The 20,744-nt window shown below is 31.8% G+C and overlaps 1 protein-coding gene across 1 annotated transcript in view; it reads right to left on the bottom strand.

The window, feature by feature from the left end:
* Positions 1-1,122: 1,122 nt before the first annotated feature.
* LOC311106250 (beta-arrestin-1) overlaps positions 1,123-20,744 on the bottom strand; it is a gene marked incomplete at both ends in the record, with an annotated part of 92,899 nt that continues 73,277 nt past the window's right edge. Inside the window, one exon of the mRNA XM_084148545.1 lies at positions 1,123-1,228. Within this exon, the coding sequence (XP_084004671.1) occupies positions 1,123-1,228 (106 nt within the window). The remainder of the gene's footprint in view (positions 1,229-20,744) is intronic.

Below are 20,744 nucleotides of genomic sequence, written 5' to 3'. Positions count from 1 at the left end.
GGCTCTTATAGAAAATATCAATTCCAATTGAAGCACATACTATACTATATATGTGATACATTATTATATAAAGTGTACTGTATGAACAACATAAAAAAAAAACAAATAGTAAATGGGCATAAAGTTTGAACTGTGTTTGAAAAGGAAATATATATATTGAAAAAAAAATATTGTCACATACACCAGATAGGTACAGTGTAATGTGTTGTTTTACAGGGTCAGCCATAGTAGTATGATAGGTGCAGTCCTGCTCTTGGGGTGAGGCAGTGGACTGTCCTGCTCTGTGCATTACTGTTATCAAGTCATTGGTTTAGGCAGTAGTTGTAGTCGTTTGTAGCAAATTCCAGTTTTCCTTACATATGAAGGCCAGAACTGTAGTAATTCTACAGTTACATTAAATATAATTTCAATACAAAGATGACTGTTCAATCCTAATGATACCATGTATAACAAAAGTCATTTAATATGCCTGTTCAGTCCTAATGATACCATGTATAACAAAAGTCATTTAATATGCCTGTTCAGTCCTAATGATACCATGTATAACAAAAGTCATTTAATATGCCTGTTCAGTCCTAATGATACCATGTATAACAAAAGTCATTTAATGTGCCTGTTCAGTCCTAATGATACCATGTATAACAAAAGTCATTTAATGTGCCTGTTCAATCCTAATGATACCATGTATAACAAAAGTCATTTAATGTGCCTGTTCAGTCCTAATGATACCATGTATAACAAAAGTCATTTAATGTGCCTGTTCAGTCCTAATGATACCATGTATAACAAAGTCATTAAATGTATGCTACTACTGGAGTGTATTTATCACAACTTTGTGCTGCTTTTAACAAGACCTCCTCCTTCTCCTCCATCCTCAGACCACGCCATGCCTAGGCTGCATTTCCTCTACACTTTTTCTCTCTAACATCTTTGCTGTACGGAGAAGACGAATGTGAACAAGAACAGGACAACGGCACCACTGTGAGTGTGTTTAAAGGGTCTCCCTGGACTCTAAAGGGCCTCTCTCTCTCTCTCTCTCTCTCTCTCTCTCTCTCTCTCTCCCCTCCGGTTACAGTAGCTCCTCTGTACCACAACACAGGAACAACACAGCATCTTCATCCTCTATCTGTGGTTCAGCTTGGGAGAGTCTGTACCCTCCTCATCCTCATCGTCTTTTGCTCCGATCAGCCGCTGCCGCGCAAAGTCCTCAAAGATGATGTCATCATCGCTGGAGAGAGGAAACTCAGTTAGTCAGGATCCTGACAATACTCAGAAGGCATAACTATACTTTAGGTGCATTAATGATTGATGGCAGACAGGGGGGAGACATTTTGATTCATGGCAGACAGGGGGGAGACATTTTGATTCATGGCAGACAGGAGGGAGACATTTTGATTCATGGCAGACATGGGGGAGAAATTTAGATTCATGAAAGACAGGGGGAGACACTTTGGTAGGAATTCTGCAAGAGTTGGTTATGGGCAAGAGGTGTTTAGTATAGCGCATTTGTTCAGAGTTGGTTAGTAAAGTGTTTTAGATCAGAGTTTGTTAGTAAAGTGTATTAGATCAGAGATGGTTAGTAAAGTGTATTAGATCAGAGTTTGTTAGTAAAGTGTATTAGATCAGTTGTTTAGTAAAGTGTATTAAATAAAATGTTTAGTAAAGTGTATTAGATCAGAGTTTGTTAGTAAAGTGTATTAGATCAGAGATGGTTAGTAAAGTGTATTAGATCAGTTGATTAGTAAAGTGTATTAGATCAGAGATAATTAGTAAAGTGTATTAGATCAGAGTTGGTAAGTAAAGTGTATTAGATCAGTTGGTTAGTAAAGTGTATTAGATCAGTTGGTTAGTAAAGTGTATTAGATCAGAGTTGGGTAGTAAAGTGTATTAGATCAGAGTTGGTTAGAAAAGTGTATTAGATCAGAGATGGTTAGAAAAGTGTATTAGATCAGTTGGTTAGTAAAGTGTATTAGATCAGTTGGTTAGTAAAGTGTATTAGATCAGTTGGTTAGTAAAGTGTATTAGATCAGAGTTGGGTAGTAAAGTGTATTAGATCAGAGTTGGTTAGAAAAGTGTATTAGATCAGAGATGGTTAGTAAAGTGTATTAGATCAGAGTTGGTTGGTAAAGTGTATTAGATCAGTTGGTTAGTAAAGTGTATTAGATCAGTTGGTTAGTAAAGTGTATTGATCAGTTGTTTAGTAAAGTGTATTAGATAAAATGTTTAGTAAAGTGTATTAGATCAGAGTTGGTTAGTAAAGTGTATTAGATCAGTTGGTTAGTAAAGTGTATTGATCAGTTGTTTAGTAAAATGTTTTAGATCAGAGATGGTTTGTAAAGTGTATTAGATCAGAGATGGTTAGTAAAGTGTATTAGATCAGTTGGTTAGTAAAGTGTATTGATCAGTTGGTTAGTAAAATGTATTAGATCAGAGTTTGTTAGTAAAGTGTATTATATCAGAGTTGGTTAGTAAAGTGTATTAGATCAGAGTTGGTTAGTAAAGTGTATTAGATCAGAGATGGTTAGTAAAGTGTATTAGATCAGTTGGTTAGTAAAGTGTATTAGATCAGTTGGTTAGTAAAGTATATTAGATCAGAGTTGGTTAGTAAAGTGTATTAGATCAGTTGGTTAGTAAAGTGTATTAGATAAAATGTTTAGTAAAGTGTATTAGATCAGAGATGGTTAGTAAAGTGTATTAGATCAGAGTTGTTTAGTAAAGTGTATTAGATCAGAGATGGTTAGTAAAGTGTATTAGATCAGTTGGTTAGTAAAGTGTATTAGATCAGTTGGTTAGTAAAGTGTTTTAGATAAAATGTTTAGTAAAGTGTATTAGATCAGAGATGGTTAGTAAAGTGTATTAGATCAGAGATGTTAGTAAAGTGTATTAGATCAGAGTTGGTTAGTAAAGTGTATTAGATCAGAGTTGGTTAGTAAAGTGTATTAGATCAGAGATGGTTAGTAAAGTGTATTAGATCAGTTGGTTAGTAAAGTGTATTAGATCAGTTGGTTAGTAAAGTGTATTAGATCAGAGTTGGTTAGTAAAGTGTATTAGATCAGTTGGTTAGTAAAGTGTATTAGATCAGTTGGTTAGTAAAGTGAATTAGATCAGAGATGGTTAGTAAAGTGTATTAGATCAGTTGGTTAGTAAAGTGTATTAGATCAGAGTTTGTTAGTAAAGTGTATTAGATCAGAGTTGGTTGGTAAAGTGTATTAGATCAGTTGGTTAGTAAAGTGTATTAGATCAGTTGGTTAGTAAAGTGTATTAGATCAGAGATGGTTAGTAAAGTGTATTAGATCAGAGTTGGTTAGTAAAGTGTATTAGATCAGAGTTGGTTGGTAAAGTGTATTAGATCAGTTGGTTAGTAAAGTGTATTAGATCAGTTGGTTAGTAAAGTGTATTAGATCAGTTGGTTAATAAAGTGTATTAGATCAGAGATGGTTAGTAAAGTGTATTAAATCAGAGTTGGTTGGTAAAGTGTATTAGATCAGTTGGTTAGTAAAGTGTATTAGATCAGTTGGTTAGTAAAGTGTATTAGATCAGAGATGGTTAGTAAAGTGTATTAGATCAGAGTTGGTTAGTAAAGTGTATTAGATCAGAGTTGGTTGGTAAAGTGTATTAGATCAGTTGGTTAGTAAAGTGTATTAGATCAGTTGGTTAGTAAAGTGTATTAGATCAGAGATGGTTAGTAAAGTGTATTAGATCAGAGTTGGTTAGTAAAGTGTAGTAGATCAGAGTTGGTTAGTAAAGTGTATTAGATCAGTTGGTTAGTAAAGTGTATTAGATCAGATATGGTTAGTAAAGTGTATTAGATCAGTTGGTTAGTAAAGTGTATTAGATCAGAGATGGTTAGTAAAGTGTATTAGATCAGAGATGGTTAGTAAAGTGTATTAGATCAGAGTTGGTTAGTAAAGTGTAGTAGATCAGAGTTGGTTAGTAAAGTGTATTAGATCAGAGATGGTTAGTAAAGTGTATTAGATCAGTTGGTTAGTAAAGTGTTTTAGATAAAATGTTTAGTAAAGTGTATTAGATCAGAGATGGTTAGTAAAGTGTATTAGATCAGAGATGTTAGTAAAGTGTATTAGATCAGAGTTGGTTAGTAAAGTGTATTAGATCAGAGTTGGTTAGTAAAGTGTATTAGATCAGAGATGGTTAGTAAAGTGTATTAGATCAGTTGGTTAGTAAAGTGTATTAGATCAGTTGGTTAGTAAAGTGTATTAGATCAGAGTTGGTTAGTAAAGTGTATTAGATCAGTTGGTTAGTAAAGTGTATTAGATCAGTTGGTTAGTAAAGTGAATTAGATCAGAGATGGTTAGTAAAGTGTATTAGATCAGTTGGTTAGTAAAGTGTATTAGATCAGAGTTTGTTAGTAAAGTGTATTAGATCAGAGTTGGTTGGTAAAGTGTATTAGATCAGTTGGTTAGTAAAGTGTATTAGATCAGTTGGTTAGTAAAGTGTATTAGATCAGAGATGGTTAGTAAAGTGTATTAGATCAGAGTTGGTTAGTAAAGTGTATTAGATCAGAGTTGGTTGGTAAAGTGTATTAGATCAGTTGGTTAGTAAAGTGTATTAGATCAGTTGGTTAGTAAAGTGTATTAGATCAGTTGGTTAATAAAGTGTATTAGATCAGAGATGGTTAGTAAAGTGTATTAAATCAGAGTTGGTTGGTAAAGTGTATTAGATCAGTTGGTTAGTAAAGTGTATTAGATCAGTTGGTTAGTAAAGTGTATTAGATCAGAGATGGTTAGTAAAGTGTATTAGATCAGAGTTGGTTAGTAAAGTGTATTAGATCAGAGTTGGTTGGTAAAGTGTATTAGATCAGTTGGTTAGTAAAGTGTATTAGATCAGTTGGTTAGTAAAGTGTATTAGATCAGAGATGGTTAGTAAAGTGTATTAGATCAGAGTTGGTTAGTAAAGTGCAGTAGATCAGAGTTGGTTAGTAAAGTGTATTAGATCAGTTGGTTAGTAAAGTGTATTAGATCAGATATGGTTAGTAAAGTGTATTAGATCAGTTGGTTAGTAAAGTGTATTAGATCAGAGATGGTTAGTAAAGTGTATTAGATCAGAGATGGTTAGTAAAGTGTATTAGATCAGAGTTGGTTAGTAAAGTGTAGTAGATCAGAGTTGGTTAGTAAAGTGTATTAGATCAGAGATGGTTAGTAAAGTGTATTAGATCAGTTGGGTAGTAAAGTGTATTAGATCAGAGATGGTTAGTAAAGTGTATTAGATCAGTTGGGTAGTAAAGTGTATTAGATCAGAGATGGTTAGTAAAGTGTATTAGATCAGAGTTGGTTAGTAAAGTGTAGTAGATCAGAGTTGGTTAGTAAAGTGTATTAGATCAGTTGGTTAGTAAAGTGTATTATATCAGAGTTGGTTAGTAAAGTGTATTAGATCAGAGATGGTTAGTAAAGTGTATTAGATCAGAGTTGTTTAGTAAAGTGTATTAGATCGGAGATGGTTAGAAAAGTGTATTAGATCAGAGTTGGTTAGTAAAGTGTATTAGATCAGAGATGGTTAGTAAAGTGTATTAGATCAGTTGGTTAGTAAAGTGTATTAGATCAGTTGGGTAGTAAAGTGTATTAGATCAGAGTTGGTTAGTAAAGTGTATTAGATCAGTTGGTTAGTAAAGTGTATTAGATCAGTTGTTTAGTAAAGTGTATTAGATCAGTTGTTTAGTAAAGTGTATTAGATCAGAGATGGTTAGTAAAGTGTATTAGATCAGTTGGGTAGTAAAGTGTATTAGATCAGAGATGGTTAGTAAAGTGTATTAGATCAGTTGGGTAGTAAAGTGTATTAGATCAGAGATGGTTAGTAAAGTATATTAGATCAGAGTTGGTTAGTAAAGTGTAGTAGATCAGAGTTGGTTAGTAAAGTGTATTAGATCAGTTGGTTAGTAAAGTGTATTATATCAGAGTTGGTTAGTAAAGTGTATTAGATCAGAGTTGGTTAGTAAAGTGTATTAGATCAGAGATGGTTAGTAAAGTGTATTAGATCAGAGTTGTTTAGTAAAGTGTATTAGATCAGAGATGGTTAGAAAAGTGTATTAGATCAGAGTTCGTTAGTAAAGTGTATTAGATCAGAGATGGTTAGTAAAGTGTATTAGATCAGTTGGTTAGTAAAGTGTATTAGATCAGTTGGGTAGTAAAGTGTATTAGATCAGAGTTGGTTAGTAAAGTGTATTAGATCAGTTGGTTAGTAAAGTGTATTAGATCAGTTGTTTAGTAAAGTGAATTAGATCAGAGATGGTTAGTAAAGTGTATTAGATCAGAGATGGTTAGTAAAGTGTATTAGATCAGAGTTGATTAGAAAAGTGTATTAGATAAAATGTTTAGTAAAGTGTATTAGATCAGAGATGGTTAGTAAAGTGTATTAGATCAGAGTTGTTTAGTAAAGTGTATTAGATCAGAGTTGGTTAGTAAAGTGTATTAGATCAGAGTTGGTTAGTAAAGTGTATTAGATCAGAGATGGTTAGTAAAGTGTATTAGATCAGTTGGTTAGTAAAGTGTATTAGATCAGTTGGTTAGTAAAGTGTATTAGATCAGAGATGGTTAGTAAAGTGTATTAGATCAGTTGGTTAGTAAAGTGTATTAGATCAGTTGGTTAGTAAAGTGTATTAGATCAGAGATGGTTAGTAAAGTGTATTAGATCAGTTGGTTAGTAAAGTGTATTGATCAGTTGTTTAGTAAAATGTTTTAGATCAGAGATGGTTTGTAAAGTGTATTAGATCAGAGATGGTTAGTAAAGTGTATTAGATCAGAGTTGGTTAGTAAAGTGTATTAGATCAGTTGGTTAGTAAAGTGTATTGATCAGTTGGTTAGTAAAATGTATTAGATCAGAGTTTGTTAGTAAAGTGTATTATATCAGAGTTGGTTAGTAAAGTGTATTAGATCAGAGTTGGTTAGTAAAGTGTATTAGATCAGAGATGGTTAGTAAAGTGTATTAGATCAGTTGGTTAGTAAAGTGTATTAGATCAGTTGGTTAGTAAAGTCTATTAGATCAGAGTTGGTTAGTAAAGTGTATTAGATCAGTTGGTTAGTAAAGTGTATTAGATAAAATGTTTAGTAAAGTGTATTAGATCAGAGATGGTTAGTAAAGTGTATTAGATCAGAGTTGTTTAGTAAAGTGTATTAGATCAGAGATGGTTAGTAAAGTGTATTAGATCAGTTGGTTAGTAAAGTGTATTAGATCAGTTGGTTAGTAAAGTGTTTTAGATAAAATGTTTAGTAAAGTGTATTAGATCAGAGATGGTTAGTAAAGTGTATTAGATCAGAGATGTTAGTAAAGTGTATTAGATCAGAGTTGGTTAGTAAAGTGTATTAGATCAGAGTTGGTTAGTAAAGTGTATTAGATCAGAGATGGTTAGTAAAGTGTATTAGATCAGTTGGTTAGTAAAGTGTATTAGATCAGTTGGTTAGTAAAGTGTATTAGATCAGAGTTGGTTAGTAAAGTGTATTAGATCAGTTGGTTAGTAAAGTGTATTAGATCAGTTGGTTAGTAAAGTGAATTAGATCAGAGATGGTTAGTAAAGTGTATTAGATCAGTTGATTAGTAAAGTGTATTAGATCAGAGTTTGTTAGTAAAGTGTATTAGATCAGAGTTGGTTGGTAAAGTGTATTAGATCAGTTGGTTAGTAAAGTGTATTAGATCAGTTGGTTAGTAAAGTGTATTAGATCAGAGATGGTTAGTAAAGTGTATTAGATCAGAGTTGGTTAGTAAAGTGTATTAGATCAGAGTTGGTTGGTAAAGTGTATTAGATCAGTTGGTTAGTAAAGTGTATTAGATCAGTTGGTTAGTAAAGTGTATTAGATCAGTTGGTTAGTAAAGTGTATTAGATCAGAGATGGTTAGTAAAGTGTATTAGATCAGAGTTGGTTGGTAAAGTGTATTAGATCAGTTGGTTAGTAAAGTGTATTAGATCAGTTGGTTAGTAAAGTGTATTAGATCAGAGATGGTTAGTAAAGTGTATTAGATCAGAGTTGGTTAGTAAAGTGTATTAGATCAGAGTTGGTTGGTAAAGTGTATTAGATCAGTTGGTTAGTAAAGTGTATTAGATCAGTTGGTTAGTAAAGTGTATTAGATCAGAGATGGTTAGTAAAGTGTATTAGATCAGAGTTGGTTAGTAAAGTGTAGTAGATCAGAGTTGGTTAGTAAAGTGTATTAGATCAGTTGGTTAGTAAAGTGTATTAGATCAGAGATGGTTAGTAAAGTGTATTAGATCAGTTGGTTAGTAAAGTGTATTAGATCAGAGATGGTTAGTAAAGTGTATTAGATCAGAGTTGGTTAGTAAAGTGTATTAGATCAGAGTTGGTTAGTAAAGTGTATTAGATCAGTTGGTTAGTAAAGTGTATTAGATCAGTTGGTTAGTAAAGTGTATTAGATCAGAGATGGTTAGTAAAGTGTATTAGATCAGAGTTGGTTAGTAAAGTGTATTAGATCAGTTGGTTAGTAAAGTGTATTAGATCAGAGATGGTTAGTAAAGTGTATTAGATCAGAGTTGGTTAGTAAAGTGTATTAGATCAGAGATGGTTAGTAAAGTGTATTAGATCAGAGATGGTTAGTAAAGTGTATTAGATCAGAGTTGGTTAGTAAAGTGTAGTAGATCAGAGTTGGTTAGTAAAGTGTATTAGATCAGAGATGGTTAGTAAAGTGTATTAGATCAGTTGGGTAGTAAAGTGTATTAGATCAGAGATGGTTAGTAAAGTGTATTAGATCAGTTGGGTAGTAAAGTGTATTAGATCAGAGATGGTTAGTAAAGTGTATTAGATCAGAGTTGGTTAGTAAAGTGTAGTAGATCAGAGTTGGTTAGTAAAGTGTATTAGATCAGTTGGTTAGTAAAGTGTATTATATCAGAGTTGGTTAGTAAAGTGTATTAGATCAGAGTTGGTTAGTAAAGTGTATTAGATCAGAGATGGTTAGTAAAGTGTATTAGATCAGAGTTGTTTAGTAAAGTGTATTAGATCAGAGATGGTTAGAAAAGTGTATTAGATCAGAGTTGGTTAGTAAAGTGTATTAGATCAGAGATGGTTAGTAAAGTGTATTAGATCAGTTGGTTAGTAAAGTGTATTAGATCAGTTGGGTAGTAAAGTGTATTAGATCAGAGTTGGTTAGTAAAGTGTATTAGATCAGTTGGTTAGTAAAGTGTATTAGATCAGTTGTTTAGTAAAGTGTATTAGATCAGTTGTTTAGTAAAGTGTATTAGATCAGAGATGGTTAGTAAAGTGTATTAGATCAGTTGGGTAGTAAAGTGTATTAGATCAGAGATGGTTAGTAAAGTGTATTAGATCAGTTGGGTAGTAAAGTGTATTATATCAGAGATGGTTAGTAAAGTGTATTAGATCAGAGTTGGTTAGTAAAGTGTAGTAGATCAGAGTTGGTTAGTAAAGTGTATTAGATCAGTTGGTTAGTAAAGTGTATTATATCAGAGTTGGTTAGTAAAGTGTATTAGATCAGAGTTGGTTAGTAAAGTGTATTAGATCAGAGATGGTTAGTAAAGTGTATTAGATCAGAGTTGTTTAGTAAAGTGTATTAGATCAGAGATGGTTAGAAAAGTGTATTAGATCAGAGTTCGTTAGTAAAGTGTATTAGATCAGAGATGGTTAGTAAAGTGTATTAGATCAGTTGGTTAGTAAAGTGTATTAGATCAGTTGGGTAGTAAAGTGTATTAGATCAGAGTTGGTTAGTAAAGTGTATTAGATCAGTTGGTTAGTAAAGTGTATTAGATCAGTTGTTTAGTAAAGTGAATTAGATCAGAGATGGTTAGTAAAGTGTATTAGATCAGAGATGGTTAGTAAAGTGTATTAGATCAGAGTTGGTTAGAAAAGTGTATTAGATAAAATGTTTAGTAAAGTGTATTAGATCAGAGATGGTTAGTAAAGTGTATTAGATCAGAGTTGTTTAGTAAAGTGTATTAGATCAGAGTTGGTTAGTAAAGTGTATTAGATCAGAGTTGGTTAGTAAAGTGTATTAGATCAGAGATGGTTAGTAAAGTGTATTAGATCAGTTGGTTAGTAAAGTGTATTAGATCAGTTGGTTAGTAAAGTGTATTAGATCAGAGATGGTTAGTAAAGTGTATTAGATCAGTTGGTTAGTAAAGTGTATTAGATCAGTTGGTTAGTAAAGTGTATTAGATCAGAGATGGTTAGTAAAGTGTATTAGATCAGTTGGTTAGTAAAGTGTATTAGATCAGAGATGGTTAGTAAAGTGTATTAGATCAGTTGGTTAGTAAAGTGTATTAGATCAGTTGGTTAGTAAAGTGTATTAGATCAGAGATGGTTAGTAAAGTGTATTAGATCAGTTGGTTAGTAAAGTGTATTAGATCAGTTGGGTAGTAAAGTGTATTAGATCAGAGATGGTTAGTAAAGTGTATTAGATCAGAGTTGGTTAGTAAAGTGTATTAGATCAGTTGGTTAGTAAAGTGTATTAGATCAGAGTTGGTTAGTAAAGTGTATTAGATCAGAGATGGTTAGTAAAGTGTATTAGATCAGTTGGTTAGTAAAGTGTATTAGATCAGTTGGTTAGTAAAGTCTATTAGATCAGAGTTGGTTAGTAAAGTGTATTAGATCAGTTGGTTAGTAAAGTGTATTAGATAAAATGTTTAGTAAAGTGTATTAGATCAGAGATGGTTAGTAAAGTGTATTAGATCAGAGTTGTTTAGTAAAGTGTATTAGATCAGAGATGGTTAGTAAAGTGTATTAGATCAGTTGGTTAGTAAAGTGTATTAGATCAGTTGGTTAGTAAAGTGTTTTAGATAAAATGTTTAGTAAAGTGTATTAGATCAGAGATGGTTAGTAAAGTGTATTAGATCAGAGATGTTAGTAAAGTGTATTAGATCAGAGTTGGTTAGTAAAGTGTATTAGATCAGAGTTGGTTAGTAAAGTGTATTAGATCAGAGATGGTTAGTAAAGTGTATTAGATCAGTTGGTTAGTAAAGTGTATTAGATCAGTTGGTTAGTAAAGTGTATTAGATCAGAGTTGGTTAGTAAAGTGTATTAGATCAGTTGGTTAGTAAAGTGTATTAGATCAGTTGGTTAGTAAAGTGAATTAGATCAGAGATGGTTAGTAAAGTGTATTAGATCAGTTGGTTAGTAAAGTGTATTAGATCAGTTGGTTAGTAAAGTGTATTAGATCAGAGATGGTTAGTAAAGTGTATTAGATCAGAGTTGGTTAGTAAAGTGTATTAGATCAGAGTTGGTTGGTAAAGTGTATTAGATCAGTTGGTTAGTAAAGTGTATTAGATCAGTTGGTTAGTAAAGTGTATTAGATCAGTTGGTTAGTAAAGTGTATTAGATCAGAGATGGTTAGTAAAGTGTATTAGATCAGAGTTGGTTGGTAAAGTGTATTAGATCAGTTGGTTAGTAAAGTGTATTAGATCAGTTGGTTAGTAAAGTGTATTAGATCAGAGATGGTTAGTAAAGTGTATTAGATCAGAGTTGGTTAGTAAAGTGTATTAGATCAGAGTTGGTTGGTAAAGTGTATTAGATCAGTTGGTTAGTAAAGTGTATTAGATCAGTTGGTTAGTAAAGTGTATTAGATCAGAGATGGTTAGTAAAGTGTATTAGATCAGAGTTGGTTAGTAAAGTGTAGTAGATCAGAGTTGGTTAGTAAAGTGTATTAGATCAGTTGGTTAGTAAAGTGTATTAGATCAGAGATGGTTAGTAAAGTGTATTAGATCAGTTGGTTAGTAAAGTGTATTAGATCAGAGATGGTTAGTAAAGTGTATTAGATCAGAGTTGGTTAGTAAAGTGTATTAGATCAGAGTTGGTTAGTAAAGTGTATTAGATCAGTTGGTTAGTAAAGTGTATTAGATCAGTTGGTTAGTAAAGTGTATTAGATCAGAGATGGTTAGTAAAGTGTATTAGATCAGAGTTGGTTAGTAAAGTGTATTAGATCAGTTGGTTAGTAAAGTGTATTAGATCAGAGATGGTTAGTAAAGTGTATTAGATCAGAGTTGGTTAGTAAAGTGTATTAGATCAGAGATGGTTAGTAAAGTGTATTAGATCAGAGATGGTTAGTAAAGTGTATTAGATCAGAGTTGGTTAGTAAAGTGTAGTAGATCAGAGTTGGTTAGTAAAGTGTATTAGATCAGAGATGGTTAGTAAAGTGTATTAGATCAGTTGGGTAGTAAAGTGTATTAGATCAGAGATGGTTAGTAAAGTGTATTAGATCAGTTGGGTAGTAAAGTGTATTAGATCAGAGATGGTTAGTAAAGTGTATTAGATCAGAGTTGGTTAGTAAAGTGTAGTAGATCAGAGTTGGTTAGTAAAGTGTATTAGATCAGTTGGTTAGTAAAGTGTATTATATCAGAGTTGGTTAGTAAAGTGTATTAGATCAGAGTTGGTTAGTAAAGTGTATTAGATCAGAGATGGTTAGTAAAGTGTATTAGATCAGAGTTGTTTAGTAAAGTGTATTAGATCAGAGATGGTTAGAAAAGTGTATTAGATCAGAGTTCGTTAGTAAAGTGTATTAGATCAGAGATGGTTAGTAAAGTGTATTAGATCAGTTGGTTAGTAAAGTGTATTAGATCAGTTGGGTAGTAAAGTGTATTAGATCAGAGTTGGTTAGTAAAGTGTATTAGATCAGTTGGTTAGTAAAGTGTATTAGATCAGTTGTTTAGTAAAGTGAATTAGATCAGAGATGGTTAGTAAAGTGTATTAGATCAGAGATGGTTAGTAAAGTGTATTAGATCAGAGTTGGTTAGAAAAGTGTATTAGATAAAATGTTTAGTAAAGTGTATTAGATCAGAGATGGTTAGTAAAGTGTATTAGATCAGAGTTGTTTAGTAAAGTGTATTAGATCAGAGTTGGTTAGTAAAGTGTATTAGATCAGAGTTGGTTAGTAAAGTGTATTAGATCAGAGATGGTTAGTAAAGTGTATTAGATCAGTTGGTTAGTAAAGTGTATTAGATCAGTTGGTTAGTAAAGTGTATTAGATCAGAGATGGTTAGTAAAGTGTATTAGATCAGTTGGTTAGTAAAGTGTATTAGATCAGTTGGTTAGTAAAGTGTATTAGATCAGAGATGGTTAGTAAAGTGTATTAGATCAGTTGGTTAGTAAAGTGTATTAGATCAGAGATGGTTAGTAAAGTGTATTAGATCAGTTGGTTAGTAAAGTGTATTAGATCAGTTGGTTAGTAAAGTGTATTAGATCAGAGATGGTTAGTAAAGTGTATTAGATCAGTTGGTTAGTAAAGTGTATTAGATCAGTTGGGTAGTAAAGTGTATTAGATCAGAGATGGTTAGTAAAGTGTATTAGATCAGAGTTGGTTAGTAAAGTGTATTAGATCAGTTGGTTAGTAAAGTGTATTAGATCAGAGATGGTTAGTAAAGTTTATTAGATCAGAGTTGGTTAGTAAAGTGTATTAGATCAGAGATGGTTAGTAAAGTGTATTAGATCAGAGTTGGTTAGTAAAGTGTATTAGATCAGAGATGGTTAGTAAAGTGTATTAGATCAGAGTTGGTTAGTAAAGTGTATTAGATCAGATATGGTTAGTAAAGTGTATTAGATCAGAGTTGGTTAGTAAAGTGTATTAGATCAGAGATGGTTAGTAAAGTGTATTAGATCAGAGTTGGTTAGTAAAGTGTATTAGATCAGAGATGGTTAGTAAAGTGTATTAGATCAGAGTTGGTTAGTAAAGTGTATTAGATCAGAGTTGGTTAGTAAAGTGTAGTAGATCAGAGTTGGTTAGTAAAGTGTATTAGATCAGTTGGTTAGTAAAGTGTATTAGATCAGAGATGGTTAGTAAAGTGTATTAGATCAGAGTTGGTTAGTAAAGTGTAGTAGATCAGAGTTGGTTAGTAAAGTGTATTAGATCAGTTGGTTAGTAAAGTGTATTAGATCAGAGATGGTTAGTAAAGTGTATTAGATCAGAGTTGGTTAGTAAAGTGTAGTAGATCAGAGTTGGTTAGTAAAGTGTATTAGATCAGTTGGTTAGTAAAGTGTATTAGATCAGAGTTGGTTAGTAAAGTGTATTAGATCAGAGTTGGTTAGTAAAGTGTATTAGATCAGAGTTGGTTAGTAAAGTGTATTAGATCAGAGTTGGTTAGTAAAGTGTATTAGATCAGTTGGTTAGTAAAGTGTATTAGATCAGAGTTGGTTAGTAAAGTGTATTAGATCAGAGTTGGTTAGTAAAGTGTATTAGATCAGAGATGGTTAGTAAAGTGTATTAGATCAGAGTTGTTTAGTAAAGTGTATTAGATCAGAGATGGTTAGAAAAGTGTATTAGATCAGAGTTGGTTAGTAAAGTGTATTAGATCAGAGATGGTTAGTAAAGTGTATTAGATCAGTTGGTTAGTAAAGTGTATTAGATCAGTTGGGTAGTAAAGTGTATTAGATCAGAGTTGGTTAGTAAAGTGTATTAGATCAGAGATGGTTAGTAAAGTGTATTAGATCAGTTGGTTAGTAAAGTGTATTAGATCAGTTGTTTAGTAAAGTGAATTAGATCAGAGATGGTTAGTAAAGTGTATTAGATCAGAGATGGTTAGTAAAGTGTATTAGATCAGAGTTGGTTAGAAAAGTGTATTAGATAAAATGTTTAGTAAAGTGTATTAGATCAGAGATGGTTAGTAAAGTGTATTAGATCAGTTGGTTAGTAAAGTGTATTAGATCAGTTGGTTAGTAAAGTGTATTAGATCAGAGTTGGTTAGTAAAGTGTATTAGATCAGAGTTGGTTAGTAAAGTGTATTAGATCAGAGATGGTTAGTAAAGTGTATTAGATCAGTTGGTTAGTAAAGTGTATTAGATCAGTTGGTTAGTAAAGTGTATTAGAACAGAGTTGGTTAGTAAAGTGTATTAGATCAGTTGGTTAGTAAAGTGTATTAGATCAGAGTTGGTTAGTAAAATGTATTAGATCAGTTGGTTAGTAAAGTGTATTAGATCAGTTGGTTAGTAAAGTGTATTAGATCAGAGTTGGTTAGTAAAGTGTATTAGATCAGTTGGTTAGTAAAGTGTATTAGATCAGTTGGTTAGTAAAGTGAATTAGATCAGAGATGGTTAGTAAAGTGTAGTAGATCAGAGATGGTTAGTAAAGTGTATTGATCAGTTGTTTAGTAAAATGTTTTAGATCAGAGATGGTTTGTAAAGTGTATTAGATCAGAGTTTGTTAGTAAAGTGTATTAGATCAGAGTTGGTTAGTAAAGTGTATTAGATCAGAGATGGTTAGTAAAGTGTATTAGATCAGAGTTGTTTAGTAAAGTGTATTAGATCAGAGATGGTTAGAAAAGTGTATTAGATCAGAGTTGGTTAGTAAAGTGTATTAGATCAGAGTTGGTTAGTAAAGTGTATTAGATCAGAGATGGTTAGTAAAGTGTATTAGATCAGTTGGTTAGTAAAGTGTATTAGATCAGTTGGGTAGTAAAGTGTATTAGATCAGAGTTGGTTAGTAAAGTGTATTAGATCAGTTGGTTAGTAAAGTGTAGTAGATCAGAGTTGGTTAGTAAAGTGTATTAGATCAGAGATGGTTAGTAAAGTGTATTAGATCAGTTGGGTAGTAAAGTGTATTAGATCAGAGATGGTTAGTAAAGTGTATTAGATCAGTTGGGTAGTAAAGTGTATTAGATCAGAGATGGTTAGTAAAGTGTATTAGATCAGAGTTGGTTAGTAAAGTGTAGTAGATCAGAGTTGGTTAGTAAAGTGTATTAGATCAGTTGGTTAGTAAAGCGTATTATATCAGAGTTGGCTAGTAAAGTGTATTAGATCAGAGTTGGTTAGTAAAGTGTATTAGATCAGAGATGGTTAGTAAAGTGTATTAGATCAGAGTTGTTTAGTAAAGTGTATTAGATCAGAGATGGTTAGAAAAGTGTATTAGATCAGAGTTGGTTAGTAAAGTGTATTAGATCAGAGATGGTTAGTAAAGTGTATTAGATCAGTTGGTTAGTAAAGTGTATTAGATCAGTTGGGTAGTAAAGTGTATTAGATCAGAGTTGGTTAGTAAAGTGTATTAGATCAGTTGGTTAGTAAAGTGTATTAGATCAGTTGTTTAGTAAAGTGTATTAGATCAGTTGTTTAGTAAAGTGTATTAGATCAGAGATGGTTAGTAAAGTGTATTAGATCAGTTGGGTAGTAAAGTGTATTAGATCAGAGATGGTTAGTAAAGTGTATTAGATCAGAGTTGGTTAGTAAAGTGTATTAGATCAGTTGGTTAGTAAAGTGTATTATATCAGAGTTGGTTAGTAAAGTGTAGTAGATCAGAGTTGGTTAGTAAAGTGTATTAGATCAGTTGGTTAGTAAAGTGTATTATATCAGAGTTGGTTAGTAAAGTGTATTAGATCAGAGTTGGTTAGTAAAGTGTATTAGATCAGAGATGGTTAGTAAAGTGTATTAGATCAGAGTTGTTTAGTAAAGTGTATTAGATCAGAGATGGTTAGAAAAGTGTATTAGATCAGAGTTCGTTAGTAAAGTGTATTAGATCAGAGATGGTTAGTAAAGTGTATTAGATCAGTTGGTTAGTAAAGTGTATTAGATCAGTTGGGTAGTAAAGTGTATTAGATCAGAGTTGGTTAGTAAAGTGTATTAGATCAGTTGGTTAGTAAAGTGTATTAGATCAGTTGTTTAGTAAAGTGAATTAGATCAGAGATGGTTAGTAAAGTGTAATAGATCAGAGATGGTTAGTAAAGTGTATTAGATCAGAGTTGGTTAGAAAAGTGTATTAGATAAAATGTTTAGTAAAGTGTATTAGATCAGAGATGGTTAGTAAAGTGTATTAGATCAGAGTTGTTTAGTAAAGTGTATTAGATCAGAGTTGGTTAGTAAAGTGTATTAGATCAGAGTTGGTTAGTAAAGTGTATTAGATCAGAGATGGTTAGTAAAGTGTATTAGATCAGTTGGTTAGTAAAGTGTATTAGATCAGTTGGTTAGTAAAGTGTATTAGATCAGAGATGGTTAGTAAAGTGTATTAGATCAGTTGGTTAGTAAAGTGTATTAGATCAGTTGGTTAGTAAAGTGTATTAGATTAGAGATGGTTAGTAAAGTGTATTAGATCAGTTGGTTAGTAAAGTGTATTAGATCAGAGATGGTTAGTAAAGTGTATTAGATCAGTTGGTTAGTAAAGTGTATTAGATCAGTTGGTTAGTAAAGTGTATTAGATCAGAGATGGTTAGTAAAGTGTATTAGATCAGTTGGTTAGTAAAGTGTATTAGATCAGTTGGGTAGTAAAGTGTATTAGATCAGAGATGGTTAGTAAAGTGTATTAGATCAGAGTTGGTTAGTAAAGTGTATTAGATCAGTTGGTTAGTAAAGTGTATTAGATCAGAGATGGTTAGTAAAGTGTATTAGATCAGAGTTGGTTAGTAAAGTGTATTAGATCAGAGATGGTTAGTAAAGTGTATTAGATCAGAGTTGGTTAGTAAAGTGTATTAGATCAGAGATGGTTAGTAAAGTGTATTAGATCAGAGTTGGTTAGTAAAGTGTATTAGATCAGAGATGGTTAGTAAAGTGTATTAGATCAGAGTTGGTTAGTAAAGTGTATTAGATCAGAGATGGTTAGTAAAGTGTATTAGATCAGAGTTGGTTAGTAAAGTGTATTAGATCAGAGATGGTTAGTAAAGTGTATTAGATCAGAGTTGGTTAGTAAAGTGTATTAGATCAGAGTTGGTTAGTAAAGTGTAGTAGATCAGAGTTGGTTAGTAAAGTGTATTAGATCAGTTGGTTAGTAAAGTGTATTAGATCAGAGATGGTTAGTAAAGTGTATTAGATCAGAGTTGGTTAGTAAAGTGTAGTAGATCAGAGTTGGTTAGTAAAGTGTATTAGATCAGTTGGTTAGTAAAGTGTATTAGATCAGAGATGGTTAGTAAAGTGTATTAGATCAGAGTTGGTTAGTAAAGTGTAGTAGATCAGAGTTTGTTAGTAAAGTGTATTAGATCAGAGATGGTTAGTAAAGTGTATTAGATCAGAGTTTGTTAGTAAAGTGTATTAGATCAGAGATGGTTAGTAAAGTGTTTTAGATCAGTTGGTTAGTAAAGTGTATTGATCAGTTGTTTAGTAAAGTGTGTTAGATAAAATGTTTAGTAAAGTGTATTAGATCAGAGATAGTTAGTAAAGTGTATTAGATCAGAGTTGTTTAGTAATGTGTATTAGATCAGAGATGGTTAGTAAAGTGTATTAGATCAGTTGTTTAGTAAAGTGAATTAGATCAGAGATGGTTAGTAAAGTGTATTAGATCAGAGTTTGTTAGTAAAGTGTATTAGATCAGAGTTGGTTAGTAAAGTGTATTAGATCAGTTGGTTAGTAAAGTGTATTAGATCAGTTGGTGAGTAAAGTGTATTGATCAGTTGTTTAGTAAAGTGTATTGATCAGTTGTTTAGTAAAATGTTTTAGATCAGATGGTTTGTAAAGTGTATTAGATCAGAGATGGTTAGTAAAGTGTATTAGATCAGAGTTGTTTAGTAATGTGTATTAGATCAGAGATGGTTAGTAAAGTGTATTAGATCAGTTGTTTAGTAAAGTGAATTAGATCAGAGATGGTTAGTAAAGTGTATTAGATCAGAGTTTGTTAGTAAAGTGTATTAGATCAGAGTTGGTTAGTAAAGTGTATTAGATCAGTTGGTTAGTAAAGTGTATTAGATCAGTTGGTTAGTAAAGTGTATTGATCAGTTGTTTAGTAAAGTGTATTAGATAAAATGTTTAGTAAAGTGTATTAGATCAGAGATAGTTAGTAAAGTGTATTAGATCAGAGTTGTTTAGTAATGTGTATTAGATCAGAGATGGTTAGTAAAGTGTATTAGATCAGTTGTTTAGTAAAGTGAATTAGATCAGAGATGGTTAGTAAAGTGTATTAGATCAGAGTTTGTTAGTAAAGTGTATTAGATCAGAGTTGGTTAGTAAAGTGTATTAGATCAGTTGGTTAGTAAAGTGTATTGATCAGTTGTTTAGTAAAGTGTATTAGATAAAATGTTTAGTAAAGTGTATTAGATCAGAGATGGTTAGTAAAGTGTATTAGATCAGAGTTGTTTAGTAATGTGTATTAGATCAGAGATGGTTAGTAAAGTGTATTAGATCAGTTGTTTAGTAAAGTGAATTAGATCAGAGATGGTTAGTAAAGTGTATTAGATCAGAGTTTGTTAGTAAAGTGTATTAGAACAGAGATGGTTAGTAAAGTGTATTAGATCAGAGTTGGTTAGTAAAGTGTATTAGATCAGTTGGTTAGTAAAGTGTATTAGATCAGTTGGTTAGTAAAGTGTATTAGATCGGAGTTGGTTAGTAACATGTATTATTTCAGAGATCATTAGTAAAGTGTATTAGATTAGAGATGGTTAGTAAAGTGTATTAGATCAGAGTTGTTTAGTAATGTGTATTAGATCAGAGATGGTTAGTAAAGTGTTTTCGATCGGAGTTGGTTAGTAAAATGTATTAGATCAGTTGGTTAGTAAAATGTATTAGATCAGAGATGTTAGTAAAGTGTATTAGATCAGAGTTGTTTAGTAAAGTGTATTAGATCAGAGTTGGTTAGTAAAGTGTATTAGATCAGAGATGGTTAGTAAAGTGTATTAGATCAGTTGGTTAGTAAAGTGTATTATATCAGAGTTGGTTAGTAAAATGTATTAGATCAGTTGGTTAGTAAAGTGTATTAGATCAGTTGGTTAGTAAAGTGAATTAGATCAGAGATGGTTAGTAAAGTGTATTAGATCAGAGTTTGTTAGTAAAGTGTATTAGATCAGAGTTGGTTAGTAAAGTGTATTAGATCAGAGTTGTTTAGTAAAGTGTATTAGATCAGAGATGGTTAGAAAAGTGTATTAGATCAGAGTTGGTTAGTAAAGTGTATTAGATCAGAGTTGGTTAGTAAAGTGTATTAGATCAGAGATGGTTAGTAAAGTGTATTAGATCAGTTGGTTAGTAAAGTGTATTAGATCAGTTGGGTAGTAAAGTGTATTAGATCAGAGTTGGTTAGTAAAGTGTATTAGATCAGTTGGTTAGTAAAGTGTATTAGATCAGTTGTTTAGTAAAGTGAATTAGATCAGAGATGGTTAGTAAAGTGTATTAGATCAGAGATGGTTAGTAAAGTGTATTAGATCAGAGTTGGTTAGTAAAGTGTATTAGATCAGAGTTGGTTAGTAAAGCGTATTAGATCAGTTGGTTAGTAAAGTGTATTAGATAAAATGTTTAGTAAAGTGTATTAGATCAGTTGGTTAGTAAAGTGTATTAGATCAGAGTTGGTTAGTAAAGTGTATTAGATCAGTTGGTTAGTAAAGTGTATTAGATCAGTTGGTTAGTAAAGTGAATTAGATCAGAGATGGTTAGTAAAGTGTATTAGATCAGAGTTTGTTAGTAAAGTGTATTAGATCAGAGTTGGTTAGTAAAGTGTATTAGATCAGAGATGGTTAGTAAAGTGTATTAGATCAGAGTTGTTTAGTAAAGTGTATTAGATCAGAGATGGTTAGAAAAGTGTATTAGATCAGAGTTGGTTAGTAAAGTGTATTAGATCAGAGTTGGTTAGTAAAGTGTATTAGATCAGAGATGGTTAGTAAAGTGTATTAGATCAGTTGGTTAGTAAAGTGTATTAGATCAGTTGGGTAGTAAAATTTATTAGATCAGAGTTGGTTAGTAAAGTGTATTAGATCAGTTGGTTAGTAAAGTGTATTAGATCAGTTGTTTAGTAAAGTGAATTAGATCAGAGATGGTTAGTAAAGTGTATTAGATCAGAGTTGGGTAGTAAAGTGTATTAGATCAGAGATGGTTAGTAAAGTGTATTAGATCAGAGATGGTTAGTAAAGTGTATTAGATCAGAGTTGGTTAGTAAAGTGTATTAGATCAAAGTTGG

Source organism: Coregonus lavaretus (genome assembly GCF_964263955.1).
Source record: "Coregonus lavaretus genome assembly, chromosome: 30".
In the NCBI taxonomy this organism is placed as follows: Eukaryota; Metazoa; Chordata; class Actinopteri; order Salmoniformes; family Salmonidae; genus Coregonus; species Coregonus lavaretus.
The sequence above is the reverse complement of the archived record's forward strand: the minus strand, read 5'-3'. Positions and strand labels throughout refer to the sequence as shown.